The sequence below is a fragment of the Musa acuminata genome, chromosome BXJ2-1, assembly GCF_036884655.1.
Source record: "Musa acuminata AAA Group cultivar baxijiao chromosome BXJ2-1, Cavendish_Baxijiao_AAA, whole genome shotgun sequence".
NCBI lineage: Eukaryota > Viridiplantae > Streptophyta > Magnoliopsida > Zingiberales > Musaceae > Musa > Musa acuminata.
The window spans coordinates 379,015-400,034 of record NC_088338.1 but is presented as its reverse complement, the minus strand read 5'-3'; the positions used below and the strand labels follow the sequence as shown (position 1 = coordinate 400,034).

Sequence of the window (21,020 nt, the reverse complement as noted above, 5' to 3'; positions counted from 1 at the left end):
CGAATACAGCGTATCTCATATAGCTCATACGGACACGTTTACGATGACGTGGACTCCTTCTCGTCCTCCCTCTCTCGCCCCCTCTTTCCACTTCCCTCGGCTGTGGGATGCGCTCATCCTCCTCTTCGGTGGATTAACGAAGGAAGAACAGTAGTTGGCTTCCTCTTCGAGAGGACGGTCCTCCTCCTTTCAGTTCGGCCAGTCTCTCCAGTTCCCGTGGAGCCGTTCCATCTCTTTCTTGAGTAGACTCTTGGTTTTCCCAAGCCAAAAAGAGTCGCGTTTTACGCAATTAGTGGCTTTGCGGAGGATTTCGTTCGGAGATTGCAGGTATGAGAAATCGTGGACCGATTCGGTGTGGTAATTCTGGGAATTCTTATACAATTTTATTTCATCCCGACATTAGTCCTCTGTTGTGGAAGGTTTGCTTCTTGATTCTTTTTATTTTCGCTAGGGTTCGATGTTTTCGCTCTTCTCCTGGCATAAAAATTGAATCTTGGTCGCTTTTTCGCTTCACCTTGGACGGATTTGGATTTTCGTGTTTGATTTGAGAAATTTTGTTGCAGCTACGGTTTGTTGTGTGGGTGTTCGTGTGCCTGAGAGGGAGATCACGGATGTAAATTGAAGAAACCAGCAGATTAGATCTGAAGATGGGGTAAGCGAAGGGAAGACTGGTTTGATAGTAGGTGGATGAATGATCTGGCAACAGGGGGAAAATGTGTTGAGGTTTAGCAAATCATGTGTCCCCTCTGGATATTTGTGTTTCTGCCGCTGCAATGGATCGGCTCCGAGTAGCGGGTGGCAGCAGGATGACACTTTCTCAATCGGATATCATACTTTCCTCTGACCTTTCAGGAAATTTGTTTGGGCATTGCAAACAATTGAAGTGCCTTCCAAGATTTGCACTCTAGAATCGTGCGGGCTGTTCACCAATCATTAAAATAAAAAAGAAAAAACTTCTTTTCCGGTTAATTTTTTGAAGCAACATCTCAGGCGGTGAACATAAACGTGGATCTGATTTTGATCTCACTTGTTCTCATGAATAGAATTGGATATAGAAAGTGCTTGAAACATATCCAGGTTTGTTTTTTCTTTGGCTGGTGATTGGTAGGGCCCTTTGTTACTTCTTCTACCAAGGGTTTTGTGTTATTAGTTTTTTGTCTTCTTTGGCAATAGAATACTGGCTGGTTTCTATAACCTGCAAAATGGCTTACCTGATTATCAAATCAATAGTTTTGAAAGAAAAAAATTGGACTTTTGAGATATAAGGGTCGTGATGGCCGTCAGTAATGCTGCAGTTTTATAGTTCATTGATGTCATTGTTGTTAAACTGCAGCGGGAACAGTTCCCTACTAACCAAGCTTCCCCCTTGTCTGGGTTGATGCAATAAGCTGTGAGAATAAATATGTTAAATGTGTATAAAGATGCACATCAATATTTAGACGTTTCTAGGAACTACAACTTTGTAATGCATTTTATACATGTGGAGATACACAAGATAATAATTAAATTGCAAGTATGTTTTGTTTTATTAAATCATTAAAGTGCTTATTCATTGGACACATGGTAGTTTGGCTACTTTATATGTGACTGCGGTATCTTTGGCACATCACCATATATGTGCTATAAGCTTGAAATCATAAAGCTTCAAATATAACCATGGTTAGATGCTATTATCATACTGTTGTGGGAGACCCCATGCCATCTGTTGGCTACAGTGCCATGTCAACAAAGGTGTGTTATCGGGAAAAAATAATAAAGAAAAAGAAAAGAAAGGAAGGTGTTGAATGGAGAAAGACTATATATCAAGAAACCAAAAAAAGGGGTTTGTCTATCAGCCTTAACCTGATGGAGCGGAATATATTTCTGTACAATACTACAATTCCATGCAAAAGCATAGTCTGGGTGTCCATGTGCATGTTTTTGATAAATTATTATTAGTGCATTTCATTGCCATTTCGGGTATATTGGGGCTTTTAAAGAGAGATTGCTGTGAAGTAGACATTTGTTTTGTTTGGTTTTCTGGCTTTTTCGTTTTTTTAGGCATCCATGTTTTTTGAGCTATCTCAATCATCTTCACCTTTTCACCTGGACTGTTTGCTAGAACACATAAATCTTGTATTGCTGTATAATTTCCCTTTTCCCAACATTCTTTAAATTTTCATTCTAGTGTTGTAATATCATCAATTTCAATTGATGGAGCTAACAAAAAGCTACTAAGATGCACTTGTTTAGTTTTTTGCTACTGCTAAAGGTCTGGTGTATTTGATGATCATTCTTGGAAAATTTCTGTTGTTATTCATTTAAGTGAGTTCTAAATGATTAATCATGTCTGTGTAAAGTCAACTATTATTTTAAGATGGGCACTCAGTGAAAACAGAATAATTGTTTTACAGGTACTTTGTTTCATCGAGCAAAGTCATCTGAAAAAATACTTCCTTGGCAAGTAACTGTTGAATATAATTTGTTCAGGTGCTGTAGAGAGTGATTAATGGGAAATAATGAGGCTACAACACCTTCAAAGTCTGAGAAACCGTATTCACCTGTCCAGGTGAGCCGACATTGTAAATCAACTTTGTATGACATCAATTTCTGTATACTGGATTGTATATATTTAGTTGGTTGATTCACATACGCATCAATGTAACAGTTTTGATGTAGCTAATCTACTAATAACAATCAAATGTATGAGTGCCCATTTTGCATGTGTTATATCATGTCTTGTTTAGGTATCATCTTATTAAGCATTAATATCTTTGCTTTTGTTACCAGTTGTACTTCTTAGTCATTTTCGATCTTTACATTTCTCACTGCATCCATTCTTTCCAGTTGCAGGAGCAGCCTGCAGTTCATCCGTACCCTGACTGGGCAGCTATGCAGGTCGATCACTTCTAATTTTTATTTGTATGACTCTGGGCAGTGTATACAGCCATTATATGAAAAGCCCAACTCTTCCCTTTTCAGGCATATTATGGTCCTGGAGTGATGCCCCCTCCTTATTTTGGTACTTCTGTGGTGCCTGGTCATGCACCTCATCCATACATGTGGGCCCCTCAGGTACTTGAAATTCTGTTTTTGTTTATGGAAATTATTTTCTTGTTTGAATTTAATAGTTTTGTATGTGGAACATGTTGTTGCAGACTTGCAGTTACTGACATTGTACTCACCTTTGAACTTTATGTTAAAATTGACTGACGGATCTGTTAAAGGAAGACTTTTATATGAAGTTAGGAGAGCATTGTGACATGTTGTTTAATAAAGGTTCATAATTGCTGGTATTAGTAGTAAGTGTACCAATTAGCTCAGCAGAGATTGTGTTTTCTATGGACCGATACCTGTTGATTTAGGCTCAATAATCCACAGACATACATGTATTTGTTGAAAGCTTCGAACATGGGATTTCATGTGGCTTTATAGTCTTAGAGTAGTCTTGTGACGGAACAAATAATATAATATAGTCAAAGACTGGGTAGTGTGTGGTTGATCAGTACATGTATAAAATACTGTAGGATGATGTAAACTGATGAGATAATCATTTTTTTGTTTTCTTTGTTCTTAAGGTGTCAACTAATGCTGCGGAAATAAAAACAGAAATCGATGCAGGTTTGATCTTGAGTTGGAACAAAGAGCGGCAATGGGCACAAGAAGAGGGAGTAGTCATCGCTCATTAGCTTGAATATTTCATCAACAAGTATATAGGTCTCAGTAATTCAGACATCATTGGAAATTTTTTGTTGATTTCTCATGTTGTTCATTGGGTTTGGCATCTGAGTGCAAATGAAGCGATTTAAGGATCATAACTACAAATAATTGCCATTCAGTCCTACTTGTGAATTGCTTGCTCTGAAACAAGTATTCCAAAAAGTTTTGCAAGGTTTGCTGTGTTGTACACCGATGTTCCATACTTTAAGGTGCAACATGCCAAGCACTTCAGATTCTGATGCATACTTGTGGTCTAAAATTTATAATGTGAACATAGATAAATGAAAAATATATTCTACATCTGTGTACTTTTCATAATCTCAATTGTTGTTCTGTGAATCTAAAATTTGCTAATATTAAACATGTGCAGAATAAGAATCAGAAATGTATTGGAGTTTGTAATATAGAGTACAAATTTGCAAATATGTTGTAGGATACAATTATATTGTAACTTGATTGTTGGATTATGATAAATAATTGTTTTATTATCGAGTTTGTTCATTTATTCTACTTTTTCCTTTGGATTCAGCCCTTCATTCCTCATTTTGGGTCACCGTATGCCGGAATGTATCCACATGGAGTTTATCCTCACTCCTCTTTGCCTCCTGTAAGTTGATAGTGGTGCTGTATGTCTTATTTGTTTCCAATTTTGTCAGGTTATATTAAATTTAATGTGTTAATAAGGCAGATGATGGATAGTTCTCTTTTAGTTGATGATTGTTCTCGACTACGGATATTGTGTGCAGGGTACTCATGGACATTATCCAGGGCTTGCACCATCTTCTGCAGCAACCAAAGCAGTAGTGGTAAACACTGTTTGCTTGTATTTTTTTTGCTTCTCATGGTCACGTGAGAGCTCATGTGGTAGCTTAAATTCTTGGCCTGCTCTTCTGGATCAGCTTCTGTTCACACATTTAACACTGTTCTGCAGATGGCCACCCCTTTGAGCATAGAAATGCCTGACAAAGCATCAGGGAGCCGAGATAAGGGGGTGATGACTAAGCTTAAACGATTTGATGGGCTTACTGTATCAGTGGACAGTAGAAGTACAAACAATGCAGCAGGTGCTTATGGGAATGAGCTGTCACAAAGGTCTGTTTATAAATAATTGCAAATATTACACATGCCTTGTTAAATTCAGTCCAAGTCTCATTTCATTCAATAAATTTCTATTAGTATATTTATTGTTACAAAGGTCTGTTTATATCTATTGTTATATGTACAGTGGGTATAATAGTGCAGCTGGCTCAAGTAATGGAAGCGATGGAAGTAATTCAGCAGGAGTAATGCCCTTGAATAATTTTTTCCCCTTTATTGTTGCTTTCAAAAGTATTTCTTCATCAATTTCTTTGGTTTACACCGAACCACTTTTAATTGGAATACCTGTCCTGCATTAGGGATCCAAGGATCAAAGAAAGCGCAGTTCTGAAGATATACAATCCTCAGGTATTGCTATACAAGGTTACCATATAGCATAATCTATCTCTAGAATAAAATTAAACAACTCCATCCAGTCTGCCTGAACCCATTTGATTTCCTATTCGTACAAATAATATTTCTTTGGAACATATTCAATAAATTTATGATTAATTGGTTAGAGTACCAAGTCTGTGAATTGTGGTTGGATTGTCAATGATCAGACAAATTGAAAACTTTGTAGTTCTTTTTCACTGTTAAGGCCTATTATATGATACAAATCACTATTCTTTATCGTGAAATCACATAGCAGACATTATGAAGTGGTCTTTGTGAATCTTTGCAGATGATAGAAAGGTCGAGTCAAATTCTGATCCTGCTCAGGGTGGGGAAAGAAGTTCATCCTCAAAATTGTCTTCAGGGGTTACTGTGGCACATGCAAAAATTGCAGGAAATCCAGTCATTAATGTACCTTCACCTTGTCAAGCACAGATGATGTCAGTGAAAACTATTGACACCCCTGGCCGCCCGCCAACAATTGCTTTAGTGCCTGGTTGTAATAGTGTGCCTTCTGAACTCTGGACGCAGGCATGTGAACTCTGAAGATGTTTTGTCTCCTATCTCCTGTCTTTTGCTTTTCATTGAAAAAGTTGCTAATAACCAGTTGCCGATACAAATTATTTAACCATGACAATTACTGATGCAAAGATATTGTTCTTCTTTTCTTGACTATTTTGTTTAACATCTGCTTTTATATCTTAGACCTATAATAGGCAGCCTCATTGACCATCTTTAAATATTTAAAGGTGACAGTTTCTTTAAATATTTAAATGTAAGGCTGTATACATTGACCCTCCCCATATCCCGCGCTGGCGGAAGCCTCGTGCACTGGGTATGTCCTTTTTACCTGTAACAGGCAGCAGTAGGTTTCTGTTTCTCACATTTGTGATCCAAATTTGGCTGGCAGCCCATTGTCCCTTTCATATAGTAATGGTATAGATCATCACCGAAATAACCCCCTGCCTCAACCCCATAGCCGTGGTGATGTTTCCCAACTGATTGTCTCCACATTAAAGCTGACTTGGATGCCTTTGTGGTTGGTTTGTGGGTCTCTAAAAGTATAGTATCACCATATCATGGGTCTAGAATGTCATGGATATGATACCTTCTTTGACTTTACAAATATAAATTGCAGACCATGTCACTTCTCCAAGTTAATATCATAGATTTATGAGCTGGATAAAGTATGCTTTGGGATGTAGCAGCATCTATTGTCAAACAATTCACTGCTATATGTCATTAGGTCGATGCCTTGCTTCTTTGAGTATCTGGCTGATTTTTCCTGATATATCTTCTTTCTTAACTAAATTTGATTTTCTTCAGGATGAGCGGTCACTGAAACGGGAGAGGAGGAAACAGTCCAACAGAGAATCTGCTAGAAGGTCAAGGTTGAGAAAACAGGTATTCTAGGATGGAATTTTTTACCCATATTTGATGTGTCTTGTCTTCTTATTTTTCTGTAATCTTCCTCTTTTGTCACTGAAATTTCAGTAATTTGCATTTCAGGCAGAAAATGAAGAACTTGCTAAAAAAGTTGAGGCTTTGAGTGCTGAGAACAGGACTCTCATATCTAAAATTAGTCAAGTAACTGAAAGCTCGGAGACACTGAGACTCGAGAATGCTGCTTTATTGGTACATCTATATTCAGCTAGTAGTTTATTCTATTGTTGCCAGGCTTTTATTGATGGATTGCAGACCTATATGATTGGTTCTGCCAGTAATCACTACAATGAAGATAATTGCACACTTAAAGCAGTAAAATGGTGCATAATGACTTGACCACTGTGCTTGAGGATATATGCAATGTGAAATTTAGAAATAATATAAACTATGGATATATCCTTCTGGAGTGAATCAACCAATTGGTTTTATGTATCTTTATGTACAGGAGAAACTGAATGCGCGATCGGTCCATGCAGAAGAATCATCTCCTGATAAAATGGAAACTGATAGTGCCCCATCTGTTGTCGTTGAGAATTTCTTGTCAATGATAGACAAACAAAGCTCGAGCAGTCTAAGTGAAAAGCAAGATGATGAGAAAAGTGACAAGTCCAATGGGAAACTTCGCCAGCTTATGGACACCAGTCCAACAACAGATGCAGTGGCAGCAAGCTGATTATTATTCCATTAGTATGTAGTTTTGGCATATTTTTATTATTATCAGCCCAAAGCTACTGCTAACCTTACAAATTAATTGAATTAGGCAGCTTACGACTTGGGGGATGATGCCTGAGACCCACGAACTTTTGGGTGGCGATTCCTATGACCATCCTAATTTTGAATTTTTATTTCTTTCGACTAGTATGATCCATGTAATTATGCTGTTGGAAGCTTTTAGAAAACTCAACTGCTAGTAATGAAGAAAACTGCTGTATATTTAAGGAAGAGTTTTAGTCTTATCACAAGCTTTATATTTTCTATTCTTTTTTACTTATTGTGACTTGTATGATCCATATCATTATGCTGTTAGAGGCTTTTACAAACCTCAACTGCTGATGGATGAAAAAACTGTGGTGTATTAAACAAATCTAGCTTTGTCATCAGCCTTCTATTCTTTTGCTGCATTACTATACCTGGAGACCTGACATCACTGTGGAAGCTTGTGGCCTAACTTCAGTATATTATTTTTTTTCCTTCTCTGGACATTGTCTTATGAGCAGTAAGAGACTGTGTGGCCTGTGATTGATTCTACTAGTATTTTTCTGATAGTTGTACTACAAACAAAATGAAAGACCTGAGCTGCTTTCAAATGATACTTTTTGCCACAGTAGGCTTGGAAACAGACTTGGAATTGATTTGATATTTCCTTGCCCATGATGAGTTCATTGAATCTGAATATAAGCAATGGTTGGGCTGATCATGTACCTGACACTGTTGAAAAATCAACATCAAATTGCTCTTTTTATCTTAATGCTGCAAGTTGAAGTTTTCTGATGTCAGTTTTCCCCTGCTTTACTTCTTGCAGATACTTCTATCATGAATTTGAACAAGCCTATTCATCATATATGATACTATGAGTAGGGCAAGATTGGAGAGATGCCAGTTTTTATTACATAATTGATGCCTGAATCTCTGTCTAACTTAATCTATGACTAATCTTATTGTTCTTAGCTCCTTTGTTCTCTTTTGGTCCTGACTTCATTCACTGGAAACGAATGAAGAGTAGAACTAATCCACCTAAAAATCCGCTGAACAACAAAGTAACAAAAGGAAGTAAAATGGTGTCTGACCTGAGTTTGTTATCCAACTCTATGCATTGGAGCATATTTCTTCCTGTGTTAGCATATCAGACCAAATGCATCATAATCCTTTTTGAGTTCCAAATCTCTCTCTTTTCTGAGGCAATGTTTCTATCATTCCATGGCCATATGCATGTAGGAAACACATCAAAAAGAGTACCAATAACAGTTCCCTCAGTAGAAGGCCAAAAAGAAACAGACAAGAAGGAGATATGGATATTGACTCTAAGAGGACAATATTTGTGCACAAATCAAATGAATCAGCATATATATATCTTCCACCTCTGAATCGTTTAAGAAGACTATATATATATATATATATATATTGCATCTTCATTGGGTACGCGTTCAACTAAAAATATACAGTCTCACGAAGAACATGAAAATTACTACAAGTCGAATATGAAAACTATAACACTCAGATCTTTTGTGTTACATGATTATACACTTACATAGACGTCGATAACGCATCACGAATCATATATATTAAAATAAATAAATAATTTATGATCGATAAAGAATCATCATTCATCACATTAATAAATAAATTATCTCTCTTTTTACTAACTACATAGGATTTAATTTTGGTTTTACACACACAAAAGTTCATGGTTTTCTCCAGAAAGCAATGCGGCTGTAGATGGCTCTCAAACCCCTCTGGATGATCTTCTTAGCCTTCTTCTTGTTCTTCTTCCTCCTCTCGTTGTTCTCTCTCCACGCCACCATCGTCATCCTCTTCCCCTGGAGCTCGGTCGGCAGAACCATGGTATGTCGATCGAGGACGTGGGAAAAGGAAGCCAACTCAAAGGAGTCGTACAGAGGGCTTCCACAATCCCATACACGCCCTTCTCCTCCTCCTCCTCCTGCTTCCATGGCTGCCTGCACTCTCACCCTCTCCTCCATGGGATCAGAAGTGCGTCCAGTAAGGACTTGGTTGCGTGGAGCAGCAGTTCTCGTAAAGAAGGCTCTTCGTTTGCGTGTCTCCACGCTGCCAGTGACCGACCACCCAACGTACCAACCATCTGTTGAGTGGATTGCAAGCTCGAAGGTAACCATGCAATGCTGCACGAATGAACTCATGAAGCTGGTCATGGTGACGAGAGATCGATTGTGAGCGCTCGACGGCGTTGAGTCAACGTAAGACAAGTCAACTATCGAGGCAAGCTGCACACAAATTGAGGCGGGACTTAAGCCACGACGGTGGGTTCGACATTATTTTCTCCACACATCATGAACACGAATTCTACCACCCCACCGTGGCCGCGTGATAGGAGACGGAATATGCAAGCAGCTTTAGGGTTCCGTTCACTTAGCTTCACCCCCCAAGTGGAGGTGGTAGCGTATGCTGATTCGACGACGACGACGACATGTAGTGGTATCCATCAATTTCATTCTATTCGACTCCAAACTCCTTTGTATTAGAGCAACTCGAATCGCTTCCATTGTCATATTCGATAACTTTATATTATCCTAATTCAATTACATATATTCTTTTAATCATTGGAATATATATATATATATATATATATATATATATATATATGTATAATTAAACATATTTAATCTTTATTCGTAGTTTTTATTTCTGTTATCAATATTAATTATCTTCCATCATCTTATCACAATATTCATAAGATTTTCAAACACATATTCATATCATTATTTTTGATGAATATAAATAATCCTTTTATCTTTTCAATCAAACACGTAGACCTATTTAAATATTCCTACCTCGACAGCATACAAATCTAACCATTGTCATTAGAACATTTGAATTGGGTTCTATTTGGATTCTTGTATACCACATGTCATGTCAAATCATGTTCCTTTTATTCTAATATCAACTCTAATAATTTGTGTATCATTGCATCATTACTGTATTAATCATGACTGTCTTACAATTGATAGAAGTTAATAATAATATAAGTATCTAAACTAGTTATTATAATTATTACGACGGAATACTTTAATTTCTTTAAGCTTAAGTCACTGGTTGAAAATCTTGTAAGTCCAAAATAATGAAAGTTAAGATGCGATCGATGTGACTCATTATTATTATTATTCTTATAAATTTCTGGTGACATAAGAATAATAAAAATAAAAGACTAGATTAGCATATTCTTTTCCTTGCCTTTTTTCAAAAGGTTATTCTGTTCTTAGCATCGGAATAAACAAGCCAACTCATGGATGCTTAGATCGACAACTAAGGCCAATGGTTGGTAGGTAACACCATAAACAACTCTCCTTTCAAAGTGCTAAATAATCTAAGCAAATTTGTGCCACACGTGTGTATTTGAATATATCAAAATGATTATTTAAATCATGGATGTGACCATTGTTCTGATGGTACAATTAAGATAAATTAAATAGGTCTGAATCCAATGTGTTTCACACACCATTCCACATTGCAATTGCCACTAATGTCTAAAGAATGATAATGTCTAGATGTTGTTACACTTTTACTTTCTTGATTGAGTGAGGCAAATGATTTGATTTGATTAAAGAAAACTACGGAATGTCTCATGACTCAAATCAAATCATGCCTTTTAGCAAAAGGATAAGTAATTATTTTGATATGCCTCCCGAATCAAAATACATGATGAACTCAACAAAATCCTACTTAATTAAGTTATTAAGATATGTTTAAAATCGAACTACCTTATACTCGATATCATTAATTATCATAATTAAAATTAATTATCGAAATTGACTAAGTTTTTTTTTAAAGTTGAACTAAATTAAACTTGGTTATACGACCAATTCAAAACGATCTAAATTTTGATAACTAATTATCTATAAAAATCTTCAAAAGATGGAAAAAAATGAGACTAATCTACTTAAAATCATGTGAAAATTTGGGTTGATTTAATGGAAGCTGACAATATCTAATTCAAAAAATCCTTAATTAAAATGATTAATTATCATAAAATCTTGTAAAAATAAAAATATTAATTACACCAAATGATTTAATAAAAATTTGAGTTGATTTAATAAAAATTAACTAAATCATATTCAAAAGTCAACTAAATTACACTCGATCACATATATATATTCAAAAACTTCTTAATTTCGATAATTAAAAAAAACACAAATAGTCTAATGGTTCAGTGAAAATTTGGGTAAAAATTGATTAGGTTTCATGGAACTTAGTCATCGTATTAATTCAAAAGGTCTTAAATTTAAATAATTAATAATTATATTTTTTTAAAAAAAATAATATCAAAATTCAAAACAAATAGTGGAGGCTAAAATATCTATAAAGATTTTGAAGTCTTCTCAGTAAATCAATCTATTAAATGTGTTTGTCATGTTTTTAATTTATTTGTACAAGATGAACTTAGATTCAAAAAAATATAAATTTTGATAGTTAGTTACTTATTATAAAATCTTGAAAAGATCTAAAAAATAATACTAATCATCTTAGGATCATGTCCTGTTTGTTCTGTAAAAGTTTTGATTGGTTTAATAGAAGGTGACAAAGTGATGATCACAATATCTATTTAAAATATCTTTAATTTTAATAATTAATTATCATAAATCTTATAAAAATAAAAATAGTACTTAGCATGATTAGGTTTCATGGAACTTATATTATAATAAAAATTAACTAAATCATATTTAAAAGTTATTATTTTAATAATTAATTATTATATTTTTTTAAAAAATATTATTATTATTATTGTTCAGAATAAAAGTCGAAGATTTTTCGGGTTCTTTAAAATATCTATAAAAATTTTCAGCTCAAGTTGCTATAAAAAAGCCACCGCAGAGAACAAACGGTGGTATCGAAGCCATGGAGAGAGGCAGCAGAGCTCCGCCTCACATAGCCGTCATGCCCAGCCCCGGCATGGGCCACCTCATCCCCCTCTCGGAGCTCGCCAAGCTCTTTGTCCTCCGCCACGGCTTCACCGCCACCTTCATCGTCTTCTCCGACTTCTCCGACCACGCCCAGACCGCCTTCCTCGACTCCCTCCCTTCCGGCTTCTCTTACGTCGTCCTTCCCCCCCTCCCCCTCGACGACGTCCCCCCTGATGCCCATGTCGAGACGCGCCTCAGCATCATGGTGGAGCGCTCCGTTCCCCACGTCCGCGACGTCCTCCGCTCCTTGCGGCGGACCACCCGCCTCGCCGCTTACGTCATCGACCTCTTCTGCGGCGAGACCCTCCCCGTGGCAAAGGAGCTCGGGGTGCCGCACTACCTTCTCTTCACCACCAGCTTCATGGTGCTGTCCCTCCTGCTGCATCTCCCTGCGCTGGACCAGGCCACGTCGTGCGAGTACAGGGACCTGCCGGAACCGGTGGTGCTCCCGGGCTGCTTCCCACTCCGAGGGGAGGACCTCCTGCACCCGATGCAGGACCGGACCGACGACGCCTACCGATGCATGCTGAACATCGCCAGGCGTATCAGGGAAGTGGACGGCATCCTCGTGAACAGCTTCGTCGACTTGGAGCCGGCGGCGTACGCGGCCCTCAAGGAGGCGGAGCCAGAGGTGGGGCGGCCGAACGTCCACGCAATCGGGCCGGTGATACACCGCGGCAGCCACGGTGGCGCGAAGGGGAAGGAGTGCCTGCGGTGGCTGGACGAGCAGCCGCCGGGGTCGGTGCTGTTTGTCTCGTTCGGGAGCGGGGGGACCCTCTCGACGGAGCAGATACAGGAGCTGGCGCGGGGGCTGGAGGCGAGCGGGCGGCGGTTTCTCTGGGTGGTGCGGTGCCCCAGCGACCGGGTGGCTAGCGGGGCCTTCTTCCACCTGCAGGGGCCGGACGACCCGCTGCGCTACCTGCCGGAGGGTTTCCTGGAGCGGACGCGGGGGGCGGGGTTGGTGGTCCCGCTGTGGGTGCCCCAGGTGGAGGTGCTCGCCCACGCCGCAACCGGCGGCTTCCTCACCCACTGCGGCTGGAACTCGTTGCTGGAGAGCTTCGTCCACGGCGTGCCTATCATCGCGTGGCCGCTGTACGCGGAGCAGCGGACGAACGCCGTGATGATGGCGGACGGCCTGGGCGTGGCGCTGCGGCCTAAGACGGCAGCGGACGGCAGCGGGCTGGTGCGTAGGGAGGAGGTGGCGGAGGTGGCGAGGGAGCTGATGGAGGGGGAGGCGGGGAAGAAGGCGAGGGAGAAGGCGGGGGAGCTGAAGCAAGCGGCAGCGCAGGCGGTGGCAGGCAGAGACGGGTCTTCTTGCAAGGCGCTGGCGGAGGTGATGCAGTATTGGAAGGACAACGCAGTGACGGGTGAGGTGTAGACTGATGTTGGCGTCGATGTAGATGCTGTTGTACTCTGTGATGATAAATAAGTCTGCATGCGTGCTTCGGATGCGTGCATCAGCCGAGACTGTGCTTTCCATGCGCAAGTGATGCGCGATGGTTGCATGCGATATGGTTGTTTATGTACAATAACGCAGTGTTTGATTTGATTAGTTTTTTGTTGATGACTATTCGACTCATTTAAATTGAATTAGGATGCTTATCAATTGGATTTAGATGACTATTCGACTCATTTAAATTGAATTAGGATGCTTATCAATTGGATTTAGATGACTATTCGACTCATTTAAATTGAATTAGGATGCTTGTCAATTAGATTTAGATGACTATTCGACTCATTTAAATTGAATCAGGATGCTTGTCAATTGGATTTAGGACGAGTTCGCAAACTCTCATAATCTCTTAATCCTGTTTGCATGAATAATACATGGGTACGTTTTATGTGATATTTAGAATATTTATTTTTTGATTTGATGGAAAAAAATGAATTGTTAAATGATCAATTAGAATTATAAAAGTCTTTTAGATATTAAGATTTATGATTAGTACTTACTAATCGACGTTTAATAGACAGGCGTTACTATTAGTGGATACATGAAAAATCTAAAAATCTAAATATTTGGAGCAATACATATGATTGATAGTATCAAATATGCTATTTCTAAAGGTTTAAAGGAAAAACCTTTAAATATTTTAAAAAATTAAATCAAGTAGGCATATGAGTTGATTCAAAATTTATATTCTAATAACTTATTTTTTTAAATAAGATTTTTTTTATGATATCAAAAATAAATGACAAAGATAAGATTTGATATGAAGACTTTAGCGTAATATGTCAAAATTATTATCCCATCCTTTTTTATTGAGTCACTCAAAATATATAATAATAGCTCTACTATGAATTTCATACAATAATGATAAGTAGTTAGTTCCTTGTAGCATTTATCTCTTACACATTCATGTATTTTATTTGTATTCAATAAATTATCATAATTTATGCATCGACCCTCAATTGTGTAATAATATGTACTAAAATATATCATGCGATATCTTAAAGAGACTCAATCATAGATTTCTTCGTAAACATTCATCACTTTACCTTCATACTCTTGTTAATGCTGATTGGGCAAGTAATACTTATAATAGAAAATCTATATCAGTCTACATTATCTTTTTTGAAGCTAATTTGATCCGTTCCAAGTAATAGAATATAATAGTAAGATTCATCTTTGAAACTGAATATCGAGCCATCACCATCATTGCTATAGAACTTAATTGGGTCACCAATCAGCTTGATATCACCTCACAGTCCACTCCTATAATATATTGTGATAATGTTGGTTTCATATATCTATATTCTAAACCGATATCCTACTCTCGCATGAAACACATGTTCTCGGTTTTCACTTTATTAAAAATTAAGTTATCAAGCATTAAATGCATATTTCTTATATCTATTTTTCTGACCAACTAGTTGATGCTCTCACAAAGCCTCTCGTTTGTAGGATTTTTCAATTATATCGATCCAAAATTTGTATCCTTGTCGGAAGATACCAAAATTTGTATTCTTGCCGGAAGCTTATCTTATAGAAGCATGATAGAAGATTATAATAGAGACAAATATTAGATGATAATTTTGCATTCCTTAGATGCTCTAATCCTCAATTAATATATGATTTAATGATCAATCAAAATAATATATATGCATGATTAAGAAAAATTTCTCCCTCAAATATATATAAATATACATTACCTTAATAAATGAAATCATCCCCTTTCATAGTAAACTCTTTAGTTAGTACCTTTAGAAATAATTGATTCCTTCCATTAATCTAGAATCAAAATTTGACATCCTACTCTAAAAAATGATTCATCAGATCTCTTAAAAATACACCCTAATACAGTAAAAGGACCCTTAGTTTCCAAAATTGGTACCAAATCAAGAGCATTCTCATCATCTATAGATAGGTCACTTTCCACCTGATTACCCTCAACCCAAACCTATTTCGATAAAAAAAAGAAAAAGAAAAATTGATGAGAGCAAATCCTCCATACAACAAGGATATCGATTAGGAGAATAAACAACCATATAATGATTTTCCATTATTACACACTTCTTTGCCTAGCTCATCACCTTCTTCAATCGAACACCTAAAGTGTCATAAACATATATCTTATTAACTTTTGTTACATAACACTAATTCGAAGAACTAAATAACAATAGAAAAATGAGAAAAATAGTGAATAGTTTCAAGACGAGAGACATAGTAAAAAAAACATTATAAGATCTACATTGATATATGTTGGTCATATATTAAAAGATATTTAGTAACCCATAGATATCACACACTCGGATGTCCATTTGGTTAACAATAATAAGCCTAAACCCTTCTTAAGATATCTGATCAGCTTACACTTCCACACCTAGGAATCTCACACCTCAAAGTCATAAAAAAGATTCTTTATTTAAGAGAGGAACAATCCTCTTAGCTCTATACTTTTTCTCATGAACATCTCTATCTTTAGACAAAGTGATATAATCCCAACTACGTAGCTTATGATCATCATCTTCTTCTTAATGCAGTTAATGTAAAATAATAATTCTTGAAGATCAACATCTATTCTTTGATTCAAGAAGGTGATAATTTAAATTTTATATTATATATCACTGGTCTAATCTACTGGTCAACTTTATTGAACCCAAACCATTAGTTAACACTAAAGTTAATAATAATACATCGATTAGATCCGTATAAATTAATTTTTAATCTTATTTACTTTTGATACGAAATTAATTAGGGGTGTTACAGATAGTGTCTCCTATTCCACATTAATATAACCCATTTGCATTGTTTCATCCTAAATCTTTTACTAAAATAAATTTCTTCATCTGATTAATGATACTTTAAGTTCTATATTATCTATGAGTTGTTGTTGGCCACATTATCTATATTGATGTTACGTGCATGGATAAGATCATACGACAAACTTAACACATTAAAATGTGGAGACAACAAGATCTCCAATCGCCACAAAGATTCCATTACTTCTATTTTAATTATTGTGCATAGCTATATGATTATAGACTAATAAAAGGTAGATCAATCATTATCATCACACATTTTTTAATATCAGTATTTGATACTGATGGCCTAAATGATCCTTAAGTAAAAGTAAAAAAAAAGCCGAGACACGAAATTGAATTATTGGACTCCCAAATTCTCAATTTATTTTTATTTATTTATTTTGATCCAACATACTAAGATGATCGAATCTATAATTCTATTATATATTATGTGCATTCTCGGAACGTTGATAAAGTTGGTCATAATTTTAAAATAATCTTCCTCTAAATCATCCACTTGTTTTGGAGTGTGGAAATGAGATAGAGTGTTTAAAGTCCATGGCCATTAGAGTTACTTTAATAGCCTTTCGATTTAATCTCATATTAGAAGTGAGAGATAAACTTAAGCATCATAGAAAAATACATGAGAGATTCAAAAGGTTTTGATAGTTTGGAGAATTGAGTATAACTTCTCTTGCCTATGTTTTCATGCCAATTCCCTTTGGAGGAAGATCAATCCCAATCTAATTCGACGGGATAATTAACTTATCATTTTGTTTAGTATAAACTACTAGTAATGCTTTGCTTTGACTAATGCAAGATTTGAAGAGGAGTAATGATAAAAGGAATAACTATGAAGAATTAAAAACAAATAGCACTAATACCTTTGATCTTAATTCTACTATTATAATTGAATGTGATGGGTATCGATGAAATTTCATGCATAGTTCGAATATAAAAAAAAAATTAGGTAAGGAAAAGATGATATATGGCGGCTTTCTCGTAGCAAAAAGAAAAAGGATGGATAAATATTTGGATTTGATCGGACTCATAGTTTGGTTAGGTGGCTTGTTATCATTTTAAAAGGACATTTTGAGAGGTTGGTTGAAGAGATCAACGTGTTAATAGAAACATGAGAACGATAGCTCATAGATTGGCAGCCGATGACATTATTATTAGGATGACAGTCAATTTTATCTCTCTTTTTTTTGCATATACTGTTAAGCTCGGCATGATATTTTATTTTTAGTCTCTAATAAAATAGTTTTAGGTATTTCTCAATCTTATTTTATATCTTTTAACCATAACATATATATATATATATATATATATATATATATATATATATATATAAGATTTCTCAATCTTATATATATATATATATATATATATATATATATATATATATATATATATATATATATTCATATTATGTTATAGACAAAGGTTCGATTCATGATGATTAATTATTATAAAATCTTAAAAAATAATAATGCTAATCATATTAAGATCCATGTCCTATTGGTTCTGTGAAAGTTTCGATTGGTTTAATAGAAGCTGACAAAGTTACACTTGATCATAATACCTATTCAAAAAATATTTAATTTTAATAATTAATTATCACAAATCCTGTAAAAATAAAAAAGAAAAAAAAATAATTATGACCAAATAGTTTAATAAAAATTTGAGTTGATTTAGTAAAATTTTGACTAAATCGTATTCAAAAGCTAACTAAGTTACACCAAACATACTCAAAACCTTTTCTATTTTGATAATTAATTTAAAAATATTCAAAAAATTAAAAATCATCTAGTGATTCTGTTAAATTTTGGGTAAAAATTTGATTAGCATACTTTCGAAATTGAACTAAGTTTCCACTCGATCACACTATCAATTCAAAAAAAAATCTTAAGTTTTAATAATAATAATAATAATTATAATAATAATTATTATTATTATTCAAAACTAATAGTCGAAGCTTTTCGGGGTAATTTAAAATATCTATAAAAATTTTAAGCTCAAGTTGCTATAAAAAAAGCTACCGCAGAGAACAAATGGTAGTATCGAAGCCATGGAGAGAGGCAGCAGAACTCCGCCTCACGTAGCCGTCATGCCCAGCCCCGGCATGGGCCACCTCATCCCCCTCTCGGAGCTCGCCAAGCTCCTTGTCCTCCGCCACGGCTTCACCGCCACCTTCATCGTCTTCTCCGACTTCTCCGACCACGCCCAGACCGCCTTCCTCGACTCCCTCCCTTCCGGCTTCTCTTACGTCGTCCTTCCCCCCCTCCCCCTCGACGACGTCCCCCCTGATGCCCATATCGAGACGCGCCTCAGCATCATGGTGGAGCGCTCCGTTCCCCACGTCCGCGACGTCCTCCGCTCCTTGCGGCGGACCACCCGCCTCGCCGCTTACGTCATCGACCTCTTCTGCGGCGAGACCCTCCCCGTGGCAAAGGAGCTCGGGGTGCCGCACTACCTTCTCTTCACCACCAGCTTCATGGTGCTGTCACTCCTGCTGCACCTCCCTGCGCTGGACCAGGCCACGTCGTGCGAGTACAGGGACCTGCCGGAACCGGTGGTGCTCCCGGGCTGCGTCCCACTCCGAGGGGAGGACCTCCTGCACCCGATGCAGGACCGGACCGACGACGCCTACCGATGCATGCTGAACATCGCCAGGCGTATCAGGGAAGTGGACGGCATCCTCGTGAACAGCTTCGTCGACTTGGAGCCGGCAGCGTACGCGGCCCTCAAGGAGGCGGAGCCAGAGGTGGGGCGGCCGAACGTCCACGCAATCGGGCCGGTGATACACCACGGCAGCCACGGTGGCGCGAAGGGGAAGGAGTGCCTGCGGTGGCTGGACGAGCAGCCGCCGGGGTCGGTGCTGTTTGTCTCCTTCGGGAGCACGGGAACCCTCTCGACGGAGCAGATACAGGAGCTGGCCTGGGGGCTGGAGGCGAGCAGGCGGCAGTTTCTCTGGGTGGTGCGGTGCCCCAGCGACCGGGTGGCTAGCGGGGCCTTATTCCACCTGCAGGGGCCGGACGACCCGCTGCGCTATCTGCCGGAGGGTTTCCTGGAGCGGACGCGGGGGGCGGGGCTATTGGTCCCGCTGTGGGCGCCGCAGGTGGAGGTGCTCGCCCACGCCGCCACCGGCGGCTTCCTCACCCACTGCGGCTGGAACTCGTTGCTGGAGAGCTTCGTCCACGGCGTGCCCATGATCGCGTGGCCGCTGTACGCGGAGCAGCGGATGAACGCCGTGATGATGGCGGACGGCCTGGGCGTGGCGCTGCGGCCCAAGACGGCAGCGGACGGCAGCGGGCTGGTGCGTAGGGAGGAGGTGGCGGAGGTGGCGAGGGAGCTGATGGAGGGGGAGGCGGGGAAGAAGGCGAGGGAGAAGGCGGGGGAGCTGAAGCAAGCGGCAGCGCAGGCGGTGGCAGGCAGAGACGGGTCTTCTTGCAAGGCGCTGGCGGAGGTGGCGCAGTATTGGAAGGACAACGCAGCCACGGGTGATGTGTAAGAGTGAAGTCGACGTTGATGTAGACGCTGTAATTGTCTGTGTTGAGACTGTGTTTATTATGCGCAAGTGCTGCGCGATGGATGCATGCGATATGGTTGTTTACGTACGACAACAACGCAGTATTTGGATTTGATTCGTTTTTTTGTTGATGACTATTCGACTCATTTAAATTGAATTAGGATGCTTATCAATTGGATTTAGGACGAGTTTAATACAAGTCGAGAGTAAATGAGAGTTAATTTATAGGATCAATTATATGGATATGTCGAGCATTACTTAAACATAAAAGATCACCTGAACTATTGGGTATTGTATTGTGATTAACACTATTTTATATTTTGCTGATTGCGTAAAATGCTTAATTGATGTAATAAATTGACATAACATCCACGTATTATTATACTTTTAACTTTTTCTAGGAACTCTATTATTTTTTTTTTGTTCTTCATATTTTCCTGCCTTCTCAAACAATGATAAAGAAAGAAAATGACAATATATGAAGAAAAACATGCTCACTAAAATGTCATCCTTCCATCGCAAATGAGACTTGTGGTTGCCAACAGCTCTTCCTTCCTTTCATCTATCTATCTTTCAACACCCCAATCTTGCCTTTTGCATGGAAAGCCTATGTTTTCATGCACTAAATGCACAAGTAAAACCTCCATGATCTAATTTGATGAGATAATTGACGGGTATAAACTACTAACTATAAGTACATGCTTTTGACTAATGCAAAATTTGAAGAGGATTAATAATAAAAAAAATAACTATAAAGGATTAAAGATAAATAGCACTAATATCTATTATCTTAATTCTCAAATAATATTAAAGGTATCGATGAAAAGCATAGTTCAAATCAAAAAATTAGGTAAAGAAAAGATGATATATGGCGGCTTTCTCGTAGCAAAACGAAAAGGTTGGATAAATATTTGGATTTGATCGGACTCATAGTATGGTTAGGTGGCTTGTTATCATTTTAAAAAGGACAT

At 38.0% G+C, this 21,020-nt stretch overlaps 3 protein-coding genes across 10 annotated transcripts; all 3 read left to right on the top strand.

The window, feature by feature from the left end:
• Positions 1-58: 58 nt before the first annotated feature.
• Positions 59-7,718, top strand: LOC103972809 (G-box-binding factor 3). 8 transcript variants are annotated; one of them, XM_065091867.1, is made up of 14 exons: positions 59-327; positions 564-1,077; positions 2,470-2,548; positions 2,833-2,877; positions 2,962-3,054; positions 4,229-4,306; positions 4,446-4,505; positions 4,631-4,791; positions 4,925-4,982; positions 5,097-5,145; positions 5,462-5,703; positions 6,499-6,576; positions 6,682-6,807; positions 7,064-7,718. In XM_065091867.1, exons 3-14 carry the CDS (start codon positions 2,489-2,491, stop codon positions 7,289-7,291), a joined length of 1,278 nt encoding a protein of 425 aa, XP_064947939.1. In that variant the 5' UTR covers positions 59-327; positions 564-1,077; positions 2,470-2,488; the 3' UTR covers positions 7,292-7,718. The 8 variants fall into 8 exon arrangements, with proteins under 8 accessions (XP_064947939.1, XP_009385784.1, XP_009385562.1 ...); XM_009387287.3 differs by lacking the exon at positions 564-1,077 and having other exon boundaries at positions 60-327; positions 2,827-2,877; positions 7,064-7,305; positions 7,379-7,718; XM_065091865.1 differs by having other exon boundaries at positions 60-327; positions 2,827-2,877.
• A 4,479-nt stretch (positions 7,719-12,197) lies between these two features.
• On the top strand, positions 12,198-13,836 carry LOC103972720 (hydroquinone glucosyltransferase-like). The gene has a single exon (XM_009387098.3). The coding sequence runs from the start codon at positions 12,208-12,210 to the stop codon at positions 13,648-13,650; it is 1,443 nt and encodes a 480-aa protein (XP_009385373.2). The 5' UTR covers positions 12,198-12,207; the 3' UTR covers positions 13,651-13,836.
• A 4,746-nt stretch (positions 13,837-18,582) lies between these two features.
• On the top strand, positions 18,583-20,166 carry LOC103972627 (hydroquinone glucosyltransferase-like). Its single transcript, XM_009387006.3, has one exon. It carries the CDS (start codon positions 18,589-18,591, stop codon positions 20,029-20,031), a length of 1,443 nt encoding a protein of 480 aa, XP_009385281.2. The 5' UTR covers positions 18,583-18,588; the 3' UTR covers positions 20,032-20,166.
• Positions 20,167-21,020: the final 854 nt, after the last annotated feature.